This window comes from Saccostrea cucullata, unplaced genomic scaffold (assembly GCF_032062105.1).
Source record: "Saccostrea cucullata isolate Sc308-1 unplaced genomic scaffold, CSIRO_AGI_Scuc_v1 ctg614, whole genome shotgun sequence".
NCBI lineage: Eukaryota > Metazoa > Mollusca > Bivalvia > Ostreida > Ostreidae > Saccostrea > Saccostrea cuccullata.
In genome coordinates, this window is record NW_026929124.1 from 205,665 (window position 1) to 221,631 (window position 15,967).

At 33.1% G+C, this 15,967-nt stretch overlaps 1 protein-coding gene across 6 annotated transcripts in view; it reads left to right on the forward strand.

Annotated features, from left to right (window-relative positions):
• Positions 1-15,967, forward strand: part of LOC134279851 (uncharacterized) — a 49,048-nt gene that overhangs the window by 1,963 nt on the left and 31,118 nt on the right. For 2 of the 6 annotated variants that reach the window (XM_062762267.1, XM_062762265.1), the window contains exons 2-8: positions 2,492-2,546; positions 5,592-7,327; positions 7,472-7,572; positions 7,742-7,825; positions 10,040-10,324; positions 10,689-10,798; positions 11,163-11,193. In XM_062762267.1, coding sequence (XP_062618251.1) covers positions 5,607-7,327; positions 7,472-7,572; positions 7,742-7,825; positions 10,040-10,324; positions 10,689-10,798; positions 11,163-11,193 — 2,332 coding nt within the window. In that variant the 5' untranslated portion in view covers positions 2,492-2,546; positions 5,592-5,606. The remainder of the gene's footprint in view (positions 1-2,491; positions 2,547-5,591; positions 7,328-7,471; positions 7,573-7,741; positions 7,826-10,039; positions 10,325-10,688; positions 10,799-11,162; positions 11,194-15,967) is intronic. The other 4 variants (XM_062762268.1, XM_062762266.1, XM_062762269.1 and 1 more) reach the window with 3 other exon arrangements.

Below are 15,967 nucleotides of genomic sequence, written 5' to 3' on the forward strand. Positions count from 1 at the left end.
TGAGCATTAGTGATAATGCATGGAGATACATCTAAGGATGCATACTACCAGATTGTGATAACCTGACCTACATTTTCTCTGTCAGGAACAGTAAAGTTTTTGTGTCATTTCAAGAAGTTGACCAAATTGCATGGAGTTTGATGCACACTAATGGACTTGCCAGATGCTGAATTTGACATACATTTTAATAAGCACACTAAAAGTTATGATGCAATTCTAGAAAATAAGGCTTATATAAGCCAAACTTGCACAAATTTGCTATAGAAATCAATAAACAAGTTGGGAAAGTGGACACAAGGCTTGATTGACGTGGATACTACCGCTCTTTTGTGGGGGATTGAAGCTAGCTAAATTTCTGGGGGCAAGTACATTGTCTCAGTAAAGATAATGTTAGGCAATTTAATGTTAATTTCCATGTTTTGACATGATATTGAACTCCAAATGGTAGATTGTCAAATACAAAAGTCAGCACTATATTTTGGTACTAAAAATTGATTTTTTGAAAATTTAAAAGCTTAATTAAAAATATGGTTAAAAATGTGACAATTAGGATTGACCATAAATATATAAGGCTGGTTCAGCGATGTTAGTGAGGTATTCCACCAGGATTTTTTACTTATCCATCTCTAATAAATGCTACAATGACCGATCTTGCATTTATGTGTAGCACATCTACCGATTCCTACCTCCTCTACAAAAATTTCATAAGTAAAGTATTTTTGGTATTGTTTTCATGATGGGTAGTCCATTGAAGTTTATATATAGGTCTATTCCAAAATATAAAATCAAAATTGCATAAATTTTGCAGATGTACACATTTTGTTGGTTAATTGTGTGACTTAATTTGCCTTACTTAAAGACAACATTCGTTGAGGTGAGCTCTGTAATCTCTGATTACCTATGTGTACATATATGGTATTTTAGTTCTTCTGACAACGACAACAGTAACATAATATGAAGTGAAAACATTGGTATATGTAAATTTCGTCTACATTACTTTAAATATTTTGTTGATAAATATTGGTACATGTATTAAAGAACCCTGATTAATATTGAATTTTAAGCATAATTCTTAGACTTCATATAATTGAATCTTAATTTAAAGAGATTTCCTTCTTGGCTGCAGAGTGGATTTGCAAGATATGTGTCAGAGAAATTTTTTGAAAACCTTAAACATATTCTGTATGTGTGTGTTTTCTGTGTGTCAGAGTTGTTGAAACTGGAAATTCAATTTATTCATAACGAAAGTAAAAGGGTGTCAACAAAAATGTTTCAGGAATTTAGATTACACTTTGTCATCATTTGTTGTGTTTGACAACTAATGGAAACATTAGAATTACTGATAAATCACTTTTTATTTGTCAGCAGTGCTTGTGTCTTCAGAAGTTATTGATGGAGTTTGTCCTGGCCACGTTCTGTAATTTAATAGCACGCTAATCATGATAATTCTAGAAAATGTAGCCAGCTTATAATTTGCTATAGAAATCAATAAACAAGTTGGGAAAGTGGACACAAGGCTTGATTGACATGGATGGCTATGGGGACAGATTGAAGCTAGCTTCTGAGTACTTTGTTTCAAAAGATCATGTTAGGCCTGTAGTTAATGGCCAGTGACATGTATTTGTCTAGTTTTCAACAAAAGTCAGCACTATAATTTGGTACTAAAACATTTTTTTTAATCAAAAGTTAGCCAATTATAGCAAAATGATGAACATAAAAAATATTTGAATGAAGTTATAATTTATGTCAAACTAGTAAATAACTTTAGACTAGTTCAACTTTCTTTTTCCTGTACTTTACGGCTTTAGCAGAATTATGTAGAAAATAGGGTATTTTAATGTCATTCAATTTTAAATCATATAAAAAGTAAACCGGATACCTATATTAAATTTGATATTGATGTAAAGAAGAGGCCATGTACATACTAATTACCGTTTTCTGAGAGACTGTAGGCAATCTGGATAAATTTCCTTTGTCGAATATTAAAAAAACTCCAAAATTCATGACTGGTTTTCTTAATTTTTCATTGAAAATGACAGTCTAAAATACAGTTTTTCATCTTTTTTACCCACAAATTATGCCCCGAAACACCTTATTTGACCAAGCTAAAGTTGTAAAGCATCAATAAAGGAATTTATTTCTCAAGTTTGATAAATCTGTAGGCACCTTTCATTTACTAGATCTTGACCTTAATTAAAGAGTGACAAAACAACTTCCATTTTTGAGCTCTGACCTTGGACAGACTGCATATTTAGTGCAAATCTATATTTCAGTTATATATTACATAATTGTCTTAGCTTGATTAATTAATACTGAAGAACAAAGCTAAAAGTGCATGTACATACCATAATTTTTATTTCAAGGTGCTGATACAATAAAACCAAAGTGATGCTTGCCTTTGATCATACAATCATAGTTCATTTAGTAAAAGCTGCTCCTCTTAATTAAAATATAATTTTATAGATGATACAGATTTTTTCTCTCTCTCCAGTGATTATGGTCTGGGTGTTGTACAGATGAACAGTGGGTTCAGCATCTTTTTTCTGGTATGTATATCATATCTTTGATGCATTTATCAGGTAATTATAACCTACTGAAGTTCTCATAGAGCCTCTATGATATTTGCTATAATTCATTTTGAAATACTAACTTTATATGTTTCAAAGAAGTAGAGAGCTACAGTAAAGCGAAGAGAATTAGACTGTTTCCTTAAGTACAATTTTTGATAAGAAATTTGTTATTTATTTGAATGCTAGTATTACATATATATGCATTAATGTTAATATAGTCTATAGATGTTCAGAAAAATAAGGCTTGATGAAAATGTATGTTTGTAGCTCTCCTGGTCAGAGACCAGAAGAGCTTATGCGATAGTAGTGCGTCCGGTGTCAGTCCGTCTCTCTGTCTGTAATCAATTTTTCAAAATGCTACTCCTCCTACAGTTTTTGTTTGATTTCAATATAACTTGGCACACAAGAAGACTACACCAAGATACACAATTCTGTTTATCTGTTTTTGATTTTCATGAACGGTGTTGCTGTGGTTACTAAAAATATAAATTTCTTTGAAATACTTCAAAAATGCTACTACTCCTACAATATTTGTCTAATTTCAGTATAACGGCACACAAGTTAGTAGACCACACTAACAATTCTATTAGGGATGTCAATTTTACTCGGGCAGCTTAGTCGAATAGTCGGATGCTTTAGTCGAACGATAGTCGAATATTCGTTTAATTTTAATTATTTTTTCATATCATCTCCACTGTTTGTCTTTTACAGACTAGTTTACAATATTTAACCTACGCTATCACCATTATACAACGAATTTCTGATTTGTAAACATGTACCTAGTACAATAAAAACTACATCAATATTTAATTTAAAAATTAATATATTAGCCGCACATTTTATCTAAATGCAGGATATCAAAAGCTTGATTTGTCATTTCTTTACATAACGGTAGTACATGTACCCCATAACTGAAGCCAATTTCTACGTGTCCGTCAATGACCTTTGACAGCTAGGTAAACAATTAAAGTGTCTCTTATAAAAACAAAGAGAGAGAGAGATAGCTTGGGATAAATTTTAATTATGAAATTTTGTGCAAACAATCAACGACTGCATGAAATTAATATCAGAAAAAGAAAACATGGTTTAATTACTCAGTACTCTCATAACTGACCCCAATTTACATGTATTTTGAAGATATGTTTGCCGAAAATACATCGACGTACAAATAATTTCCTTTGAACAGTTATACCGTACCCTTAATTTTTACATATTACGAAAGTATTGATCTGTAAATAAATGAAATGGGCAAATATAAGTTTATTGCCTTGAATTCAATATTACTTTGATGAAACACATTTTTAATGAATAACCGACTAAAGAAATTTTAGTCGATAGTCGTTATGATCGAACAATAGTCGAGTACTCGAATATTCGTTGACATCCCTAAATTCTATATATCGGTTTTAGATTCATTGAACGTTGTTGATGTGATTACTAAAAATAGAAATTTCTGTAAAATACATTCAAAATGGTATACCTCCCATAGTTATACCCCCCGTAAACGAAGTTTGGGGGGTATATAGGAATCACCTTGTCCGTCTGTCTGTCCGTCCGTCTGTCTGTGCAAAATCTTTTTCAGAGGGACATTAATCTACTACTCCACACTAAGATTGCTCATGACCTAAGGGTGTGTCATGACCTTGACCCAAGGTCATTTGGGGAAGTTCAAGGTCACTGGAAGAAAAATTTCATAATTCGTGTCCGGTCCATATCTTTCTTATGGATAAACTTGGTAGGTTCTCATTTCACACAAAGATTGCCCATGACCCAAGGGTGTGTCCTGACCTTGACCCAAGGTCATTTGGGAAAGTTCAAGGTCACTGGAAGAAAATTTTCATAAATCATGTTTGATACATATCTTTTACAGATAAACTTGGTAGGTTCTCATTTCACACAAAGATTGCCCATGACCTAAGGGTGTGTCGTGACCTTGACCCAAGGTCATCTGGGGAAGTTCATGGTCACTGGAAGAAAAATTTTATAATTCAAGTCTGGTCCATGTCTTTCTTATGGATAAACTTGGTAGGTTCTCATTTCACTGAAAGATTGCCCATGACCCAAGGGTGTGTCATGACCTTGACCCAAGGTTATTTGGGGAAGTTCAAGGTCACTGAAATAAAAATTTCATAATTCAAGTCCGGTCCATATCTTTCTTATGGATAAACTTGGTAGGTTCTCATTTCACTGAAAGATTGCCCATGACCCAAGGGTGTGTCATGACCTTGACCCAAGGTTATTTGGGGAAGTTCAAGGTCACTGAAATAAAAATTTCATAATTCGTGTTTGATACATATCTTTATTATGGAAAAACTTACTTCTGAAAAACCCAGCGGGGGGTATTTTGTCCCGTTTGGACAGTTCTAGTTTTAGACTGATTTCAGTAGCACTTGGCACACAAGTAGATTACACTAAGATACATAATTCTTTTTATTGGTATTTGATTTCGATAGTCTTATTGCAATCTTGCCACTGAAAAGTCTTAATCAAGGATCACTATTTTATTTATTGCTGTTCAATTCAGTGTTGTAAAGATTCAAGTTCCAACTGCAACTTTTCCTTTGTTATAAGTACAAACCAGTAGAGCTTCAGTCTCAATAGAGACTTCTGGTTTGGTAAAGATCATGTATCTATGTACCTACCGCCAGTTTTTCAGACCATAAACTTTTACATGGTTTATGTTAAACCATATAATAGTCCATGATATTATTAATAGTTTAAACCATTTGTACAGTAAGTGTGGTTGTGTAAAAGGTTAATTAATAGAAAAACAACCTGTATTACATTCTTGTGCATAAGAAAATCAATTATTAAAGCTATTGATGGAGAACAGTGTAAGTATACTAATAATGCAGCTGAAGTAATAACTCAGTGTACCCTTCAAGTGCTGTTGTAAAGAGTGAAATGTTGCAAAATTATTGATTGACATGAAATGATAACAGAAACCGAGTACAAGAGACCAGTAGACCAGCAATTGCACTGGTAGACCATTTCTGATTCACATTGATTTCTTTCTTGAAGGTGTGATTCAGCATTATGTCTGATATTGAGGATGAGATCAACTTGGATGATGTAAAGCCTGAGCCATCAGAACCATATTTAGCTGAGGGAGCGTGTGGAGGGGACCCCCCAGGGAGGCCATTCTCTCCCCGCAGTGACAATTTTAGCCTGGAGGTGCAGTTTGAGGAGGAGAGTACGAGGCACCCCAGTGAAATCAGTACCCTGTCTTACCAGAATCTGCTGGAGGAGGGCGAGGGGTGTGGTGTAGTGTTATCTCGCCAAGAGAGTGAGGAAAGCACAGATTCCACACCTTCCGATTTTGTAGAATTCCCAAGAGATATTACTCTAGACTGTGATATTAAGGACTTACCAAGTGCAATATCATCCAAAAGTAAGCTGGACGCCTGTGAGGAGTTTGTGATGAATGAGAGGCTTGATATAATGGTGACAAAAAATGATTCAGATCAAATCAGTAACCAACCTGTTGTAGGAAGTGAAAGTAGTTTTGTGCAATCTGAGAAGGCAAAGGAATGTCTTTCTAAAGATCCATTAGTTATCAAAAGAAATAGTTTAGAAATTCGAAATAATATTCCAGTGATGGGGGAAGTCAAAAGTTATGAAAAAGATATTGATAGTGTAATCTATAATGTTCAGGGGGCAAAGCCTAAGATTAGGTCAGGGAAACAGTCTCCAGGTTTGGCATGTAGGATAGGGGAGGGATCCACTGGAAGTGGAAGTGATAGGGAAGGATCTGTTGGGAGTGGAAGAGAGGCATCAAGTGCTGAGAGAGACCTGGACAAGTCTGTTCACAATAGGCTGACCAAAGTTGCTGACAATTTAAGTAACACAAGTGATGGAAATCGAACTGAGGACACAATAGAAGAGGAGGAAGTTGTTCAGTTGGTGAAAATGACCAATGTTAGACCCCATTGTTTTATACAACCACATGTGCAAGGGAATGAGGAAGATTTAGTAATTGAAGACAAAGATGTGAAACAAGTTGAAAAGCAGGAAAATGCTGTGAACAAGTTATCATCCCCCGGAAATGAAGTGGAAAATGAGTATGACTATGTGAAATATGCCAGAGTTCAAGATGGGGACTCTTATGTAGGAATGAGATTAGCATATTCAAGTGCAGAAGAAGCAAAGAAAAATGGTATGACACTCAGTGGATTTTCAAATGTGGATGATTTTTCAAGAGAAAATTCACCTGAGAAAACTCTATGTCTACAAAAAATGGATTACCCAAATGCAATACAGAATGTAAATGATGACACATTAACTGAGATTCCCCTTGACACAGCCGATAGTCCCCTAAATGAGAAGCAGGCCTTCTCCTTGTCCCCAGAAAATACTGAATGTGACAGTGTGGAAGTAGAGAGTATCATTTCTGAGGGTGAGAAGAACAGCATAGGAATGCCAATGGTGGAGGATGGGTTATCCAGCAGTCAGACCAGTGATACAGAGGAAGGTCCCTCATCAAACAATGTCTACAAATCACCAACAGCCAGGCTACGCTCCAAGCAGAAAGCTGACCTGGACCAGGAACTAGAAAACCTGGACAGAGAGTATGGTATCAAGGAAAAGAGTAAGCCAAAGGAAATGGACACAAAAGCCATCATGGAAGATCTGAAGTCCAAGAGAGAAGCATTAGACACTGCCATCGCTGATATTAAGACAGCCATCCAACAGAGCAAGACTACCACACAGCCTTACAAAGATGATACGGATGAAGATGAACCTGTGTGGGTCAAACGGTAAGGCAGAACCCATACAATAATGAATTCATTGATGTAAGCGTCTGAGGAATGGGGGGTTAATGTGTAACTGAGGTTTATTTCGAAAGATTTAGAACAATGTGTTACATCTGAATGTTAATCTATTTCTCTTTTCTTTTGCAGAGAGGAGTCTAATCCTGATAAAAAGCAAAACTTAGAAAGTGTGCAGGAAAAGCTTACTAGGCTCCAGCATGAAGACACAAAACTCAGAGAGGAGGAAAAGGGTAATATAAATGTCTCAAGATGTAAGGATTTTACATGTGCTGAACACTGATATTGATTGATTTTCGGATTTTCCTGATTTTGAAGGGTATACCTATCTAAAAAAAAAATGGTATTGAAAATATTCATCTTCTCATTTTTTGATGAAATCACATTGTTTGTTTTGAACAGTTTATCAGATGGAGAATGAGAAAGACAAACTGTTGGAGAACCAGTTCAGTAAGAACGATGGGAAGAAATACCAGGTTCCCAGAGGTAGGGCAGATAAACGTCACAGACATTTACTCTTACCACGGTAAATGGGTTTTAACACCCATGTAGCTCTTACTGATACATTTAAAGAAATGTAAAATTAAAAAAAGCTTCTGTGAAAGATACATTGCATTCAAAGGAAAAGATCAGTGATCAGATTTTTTTTATAATTGGAGAAAAGTACCAGTATATGATGAAGGCCCACTTTGTGCTATAACAAAAGAGGCCTTTTATTCCAGTCCATATTGATAGAGTCAGTCACTTCACAAGTTATTAATATCGATAAGTTTACAGGATCTGGATATGTCAAGTTTTTCCTGGACATAATTTCTGAATCTAGGAAAATAGAAACTTAGAAGCTTGTTGTAAGACAAAGTTTGATAACTTTATATGAATTACAGTTGAATAGATCAAGTTTCATGATATGCCATTCTTAGTACTGTATATACTTGCGTATAAGTCAGATTTTTGGGAGTTAAACTTTGGTCCAAAACTCTAGGTCCGACTTATTATATGCAAGTTATAGAAAGGCTGATATTTTAGATGGTTAATCCCTCTAATATAAGCTTAAGAAATACATCCGGCTTATAGGCAGACCGACTTATAAGCGAGTATATATGGTACAGAAAAATTGCCAAGTTCAGACATGTTATGTATATGCCTTTCTTTAGTACATTTCAATAAGAAAAAAAATCAAATTTACAAATTTTATCTCAAATTTTTAAATAGATATGTAAAGGGTTTTAAACAAGCCTAATGAATTTTTATGCAGAAATTTTGTTTGTATATCGGTAATATTTCAGTCATATTCATACTTTAGCTGCACATTATAGTTTTACAAACATTCGAAAAATGTAGCATGTCAGTCTCATTTCATTGAAATGCAGTTGTTGTATTCTGATAGATAGTATAAATAAAGATTAGCAATTATAGATTTCATTGTAGCAATAAATAGTGTATAGTAATACTAACAAAATATTGAGAATAATACTAAATGACATAGTAGTTTTGATCATAGAAAATTCAGTTTTGTAAATTATGTCTGTTTGCGATGCGCAGATGCGCAAATTTTTATCCTAACACTAACTTAGCATGATCTGAAATTATTGAAATATAGCAAAAATAACATCAGTGTAGAAGTAAGATTTTATATGTACTTTATTGTACCTCTTTGCATGAATGAAACTGAAAACAATTATGTTCAATGTACATTAAGTAAAGTTGTATGGCAATGCTGAGTCCAGAATCATCAATAAAAGCAAGTTTTAAACAGGGGTCAGCTTTTTTTACTGAATAAGACTCAAATGCCTGCTCTAAAGCCCTCTAGTGAATGTTTTAGCTCACCTGAGCAAAAGAAAGATATTCAGGGTAAAATATTTTGGCAAAGCATAATCATAAAATGCTAAAATGATGTCACTGTGACTTGAATTAGACCAATTAAGACATTTTGGAAAGATACATCATTTTACAAGGTCTGATGATTAATCATTTCATTCTGTGCAAGATGTGATCTGAACACTATTTACTGATGTGGAGATTTATCATTCAAACTTTGTCAGTTGATGCATCTTGGGTCTTTGGTGAATGTTTACCAAAAAGTAGTTCAAAGTGACCTACTTATAAAAATTATGGTTCTATTAAAATACCTGAGGTACTTTTAGAGACTTCAAATAGAAGTGATAGAATGTACAATGTATGAAAAGAGCATTCAAGGCCCGTGGGTGTCTTTTTTTTCTTAAAAACACCGACACTCTTTTGTATTCTTATGAATTCAAAAAATATTTAATTTTTAACTCCGCACAAATGCACTTCTTCAAACTTTCATATCATATAGCTAACCCAGGTGCCTTATGGCAGGCAATAAAACTTTGTGCACAGTAAGACTTGGAATTGAATCATCATATAACTTCATTTTGTATACTGGTAATAATTTATAAAGCTAAAAATGAATTCAGTTTCACTTTGATGCTCCTTTCAGCCCCCTTAAAATTTATCTTAAAATTCATATATAAATTACAGATTGGAAATTTGGAATAACATAGGCCATGGTACTTTACAATTCTACTGATATCAAGCTTCCAATGAGGATGTTCATACATGTATTACATGTAGACATGCATTCTGTTTATGTTACCTTGTGTTTCATGTAATTTTAACTATATAAACGCATGTTGTATGAGTTCATTCTAGTGCATGCTTTCAACTCTTTTGTTCTAGGTTATGATTCAGATGATGATGAGGAAGGAGTACAATATACACGCAACATACAAGGCAAAAAATATGCGTCTCTCCCCCGCGATGATTCATTTGATCACGGACGCTCTAGACAGGTGGCTGTTAATGGCTCTAGCCATAATCAAATGCAAAGTGACTATAGCTCAGATTCAAATGAATATAACTACTCAAAGCGCAATCGACTTAATTCAGAGTCTGACACTGATGACTATGGCAGTGATGTTGAGGCGCCCTCTAAAACATCTTATGTCAAGCAAAAGCCTGGAGGTATTCCGAAAGTTTCTCAAGTTCAAAACAATTATATATATGTTGTGTACTTGGATATTTTCTTTCGTATTTAATTGGATGCTTACTTTCTTCTTTGGTTATGTATTCACATGTAATAATTTTTTCATATAAAAAGAAAGCTTGAACTTGGAATGGCCTGCTATTTAACTGACATGATAAATGTTGTTAAAAAAAATGATGATTACTTTCATGCATGTCCGTGCATCTGATGTAATGAAATAAATCATGCCATGACATATGAAATGAACATGCATGAAGTCTAAAGAAGAAAAAAAACATACAGTGTATTGAAATGTCTTGAATAATTTTTTACTTGTAACTCAGCATTGGACATTTCTTGTAGACTTTGATACAGATGAGGAGACAGATGTTTTGTTACAAAAACAATATCAGAAAGACAGTCAGGTAGACATTCCAGAGTTAACTCATCCACCAGTTAATAGAAGTGCTCAGGTGAGTTAATGAAAACTTTACATAGGTAAGACATTAAGTTATTTCTTAAAGCTTCAGAGAGTTAGAGGATTTAAATAGTCTTAGCAACTATGGGTAGTAGGGATCAAATATTTAAAATCTTGGAACATTCTATTGTTACAATACAAAGAATATCCAAAATGATGATGAGATTCACATAGAGAATTTACAAAAAATCCATTACTCGGTATTTTCCAAAAAAAAGGGGGGGAGGGGTATTTTGAATAATTGAATATGATCACATGTTTGATATCAAGTGTAATTATAAATTCAGCTAAATATCTGTATTTTGTTGCTAATACTGAATCTAAAATGAATGGGTGTTAGTCAAGCTAATTTATTTCAGCAGGAAGAAAGAAGAACTAAGGCTAAAGAAGGTGAGAGTGAGTCATGTAAGCTATCAATTTCAGATTAATTGAGTGGTGTTTTTCTAAAGCTAGCAGTGTTAGCACAGGCAGGCAGTGTATCTATGTAGTAGCTGCTATTTTATTGCCTCCTCAGGTAAGAGATTTACTGAAAGGGCAATAACTCTTTCCACAATCTGATGCTGCGATTAGTCTTTTAAGCTCTACATGTCAAAGACCAGAAGAGTTTAGGTAAAGTAAGGTGTCAGTTGTCTGTCTTTACAGTTGTATGTCTATACGAGGGGTGATCAAAAAGTTCGCAAACTATCTCTATATGCTACAAAACCACGATTCAGATTAGAATAAAATTTGGTACATACATAGCCATACACAAGTTCTATAAGTAGCATATGCTGAATAAAGTTTTGCTTCTTGTCTGTGATGTCACTGTGTGAAAATGACGTTACTATGTAGGTCGCTTTTGACGAAACATGGTTGTCTCAGTCGTACTCCTTTAACAAACGACTGTACACTTTATTGTATATCTTAGAAATCCATTTGCATTAGCATATGATAATTTGTACACAGTTTATTATGGCAGATGACTTTCTATAAATTCAATCAATGATTGGATTGCTCGTTTTAGTGAAGGAAGGCAGATGATAAAAAATGATACTTGTTATGTTGCCCAGTGAAAGCAAGTTTCAAAAGAGATGTGTTTTTAGTGAAGCAATTTGCTATCAAAGACCTCCAATTTACACTTTGAAAAATAGTTGAATATTTGAATAATAATATAACTATTAAATACGTAAGATATTGTTTACTTTAGATTTTAAACATATTAGATATGATAAAAAGGAGGCACCCATTCTTTATCCACCTTGAATAAAGGTCTCTCTCGAGACAGAAGATTTGGGTTTTAATGGTCGCCATCCTTATTTTTGGAAAGAATATTCTTATCCACACATTCTGTTGCCGAGATTTGACCATTTCTGACAAATGAACTGTTCTTATTATGAAAATTAATTTACATGGAAAGAAATATAAAACTCAGAAAAATCTTTTAGCTTTTGTGACATAACGCTATGGAGGGGGTCACATGACAGCCTATATAATGTGATTCGCACATGAGCAGAACAGTGGTTGATGTGCATTAAAATTGGAGAGGACTAATTTAAAATATAATCCAACACTGAAACCAAATATTTTTTCTTTTATAGAAGTTAATCAATTAGTTCGCGAACTTTTTGATCACCTCTCGTATATCTTTATAGGTGTAAAGATAGTCTTATAGTCTGTCAACATTTTTTTCAAAATGGCACTACTCCCCCAGACCTACAGATCTGATTCAATTTCAGCATATACAATGTGCACTAAACAATAGTATGTTAATCTGTTTATTAGTTTTTGATATGACAAACAGTGTTGTCGTGATTACATCAAATAGAAAATTCTTTGAATTCTTTCAATGATACATTGTATTCCTCCTAGAGTTTTGGTCTAAATTCAGTAGGATTCAATACACAAGATACATTATTCTTTTTATCAGTTTCTAATGGAAAACATACACCAAGTACACGCCAGTAGAGCTTCATTGTTGTTAGATTTAATTAATGTTTTCCATTCCATTGTCAAACTGTATTGCTAGGGAGTTAAAACGAGAAATTAAGAGAGTAAACTTTCACCTTCAAGGCATATGAATTAAATAGAAAGTAATTAAAAACATAAGATATTTTTTTTTAAAAATTGAATGATTTTGTCATAAAATGAGTTTTTAAAATCAAGTACCGTATAAGTGGAAATTTTAGCGAGACGCAAATTTAATGATTTCTACTTAAAATCTGGTAGTTTATTTTTAGCAAGAAGTAATTTTAGTGATTTTAAAATGCTAACAAAAGAAGTTATTACAAATAATGCACAATTAATTATTAGCGATATTCAATACTGCAATGTCAGCACCCTTGCTAATAATGCCAAAATTAAATCTTTGCTAAAAATTCTACTTATACGGTAATAAAATTAAGCTTTAGGATATGTTTTAGTTCTTGATTGAAAGATGGGTTCAAATTCAAGCAGAGGCAGAACTGAATCTCTCATAGCTGTTCATGAGTAGAATGCTATACATGAAGAAAGTCTTGGGTTTCTCAGAAAAAAGTTGAAAAGCAGTTTTCTATATATGATATCTCTGACACAGTGACATTAAACATGAGGCCCATATATAACAACTGTCAACGGAATTAATTTTGCTCATTGAATTTTTGCTCACCTGAGCTTAAAGCTGAAGATAGTTTTTTTTATCACCTGTTGTCCAGCATCCATCCATCTACATGTATCTGTCTGTTATATTTTCATACAGTATTTATCCTTTGCTTTTAGATTAAGGGGGATCATTAAAACTCGTATGTCTCTAAGTCTGACAGTTTATCCGTCTCAAAAATTTCAACCTTTCTCTTAACTTTTGAATTCATATTTCACATGTACATTACGTGTGAAACAACCATTTTAAAATGTACATGTACTAAGATTGATCCCATGACACAGACAGACCTTAAAAGAATTGGCATACTTTTTAAAATTTTTAACATCTAGGTCATAACATTTGAATATGAAAAGATAAGAGCTGAGGATAATTAAAATTTTAAGGAAATTGAATCTTAAAAGTATTATAAATGATGCTAATATTTGCTCTGGGTAGCTCAAATATTGACAATGGTGACAAGCAGCCACACTCCTGGTAAGTCATATAACACGTGTTCATTAGAGTTTCTCTCTAATTAGTGTATACACTTGATTATCTGCCTTTATATACTTCTCTACTTAAGATTTGGGGGGGGGGGTGGGGGTTCAAATTGATCTTGTTTTTTCTCTCTTATTTATGAAGAGCATTAAAAAATTAAATTAAAAAAAAAAATATTTAGGGGAGATTAATTTTCTTAGAAATATGTCCTTCATTAACTACCGTCCCTCTTAGCTAAACTTTTGATAGAGTAGAACTTGTGCACAAACTATAGTTTATTGTTCTCTTTGTATCAGTGAAATTTTGCACTACATTTTAAACTCAGTATTTTGCTTAAAAGCTTAATGCTTACAAAGTTATCTTTCATAGATGTTCTCAAGTTGGTTTTCTTCTCTTGGTACATGTGTTGTGAACAATCTATATTGAGATATTCAAACTATTGTAGGAGTTATTGTTCTTGGTACATGATGTTGTAATCAATCTGTACTACTAGTATTGCAGTAGTTATTGTTCTTGTCATGTGTAACGTGATATTAAAATTTGTTTAAATAGAAAGCCGTCCAATGTATAAAAATAAACACCATGTATCTATCTGTTCAGCAGTGATGTTTTTAATACTGTTTCTAAAACCACCCATATTTTAACAATGCTTTAGATATACATGTACTACATGAATCATGTTTATCTGCATATTGTGCAATGTGTCAGAGAAAAGTTTGTAATTTCACCAAGTAACCTCAATATTCCCATTGTTTTTCATGCACTGAATCATGGAGCTCATTACTAATAATCAGCTAATTACTCTTTTGTGGTAAGTGCTAGCACAATAACAATTTTACATTGTCTTGGAAGCTTTCTCAATATATATAGCATCATATTCTACTAACTTAAAAGAACTATATGCAGTTAGAGGATTTTTCACAAACATGTCAGAGTTAATAAGAAATTTGAAGGCAGTAGGAACTAGGTATAAAAAAATAAGATTCTGTAGAAAAACTACATTAACTTTTTTTGTGATTTATGCTATTGAAGAGATTTTAGATTGTACCAGTTTTTTTGGCCAACCTTGAAAATATTTGAGGACAAATTTGGACAGCTTTGATACTTCAGTTAATTTGAAAAATAATAAAAATATTTTTTTGGTTTAAAATTAAAAAAGAAAATGTTTTTTAGTACATTTGTACTTCTAATAAATATCTTTACTATGAAAAACTTTTATTAAAATTTTGGTATATTAGTCTTACTGCATATAGTCCTTTTATCACTCATCATTTAAAAAAAGCTAACATTTGTTGGGCTTTTCTGTTAAAGGTTTCTTACACTGAGTAACACATTTCCACTAACATTTTTATGGCTTTGTATGTTTTGTTCCTGTTTTGGATGGTGAACAAAGAGCATGAATTCCCCAGTTTAAAGGATTGGTTATGGTGCATGTTATTTTGGTGTATGCTCTTGGTACAAATTTCTATCGGAATGAAACATGGTGCATCTGTTTAGACTGTGATTAAATGCAGAAGCAAGGTCTCTGCTATAGACTACCTTGGTCTCTGCTTAGGCAAGAATGTCAAGGCATGACTTTATATGCCTCTATATCAACAGATAACTGTTGAATGAACGGTCTTTAATTGCATGAATAAGGAACTTCACATCACGCTTGTGGTCCTTGTGTTAAGTATGCATTATTTTTACAAGTGTACTCTTGATATCTGTAAAAGGACCCCATTAAAACAAACGTTTCTACTTCTGTATATCTTATTGACATTTTTTCAAGGTACTAATTTAAAGAAGAAAAAAAATTTAATCTGATGTACAAATTAAAAAAAATGCCAAGATATGCCTCAGAATAATGTTTTAATCTATTTTTGAACTGTATGTCGGATTTGAATGTCTTATTAACTCATAACAACTTGTTAACCACTCCCTACCATCAGCTCATACATTCAACTCTGTCGTTGACTTGTGTATATTACAGTGATAAAAACCAGAAATGGTGCGTTTGTTTTAATTCATTATAATTTAATTTTTATGCTTATAAGCCTGAGTTTTGAGATAGATATTTACTAAATCAAT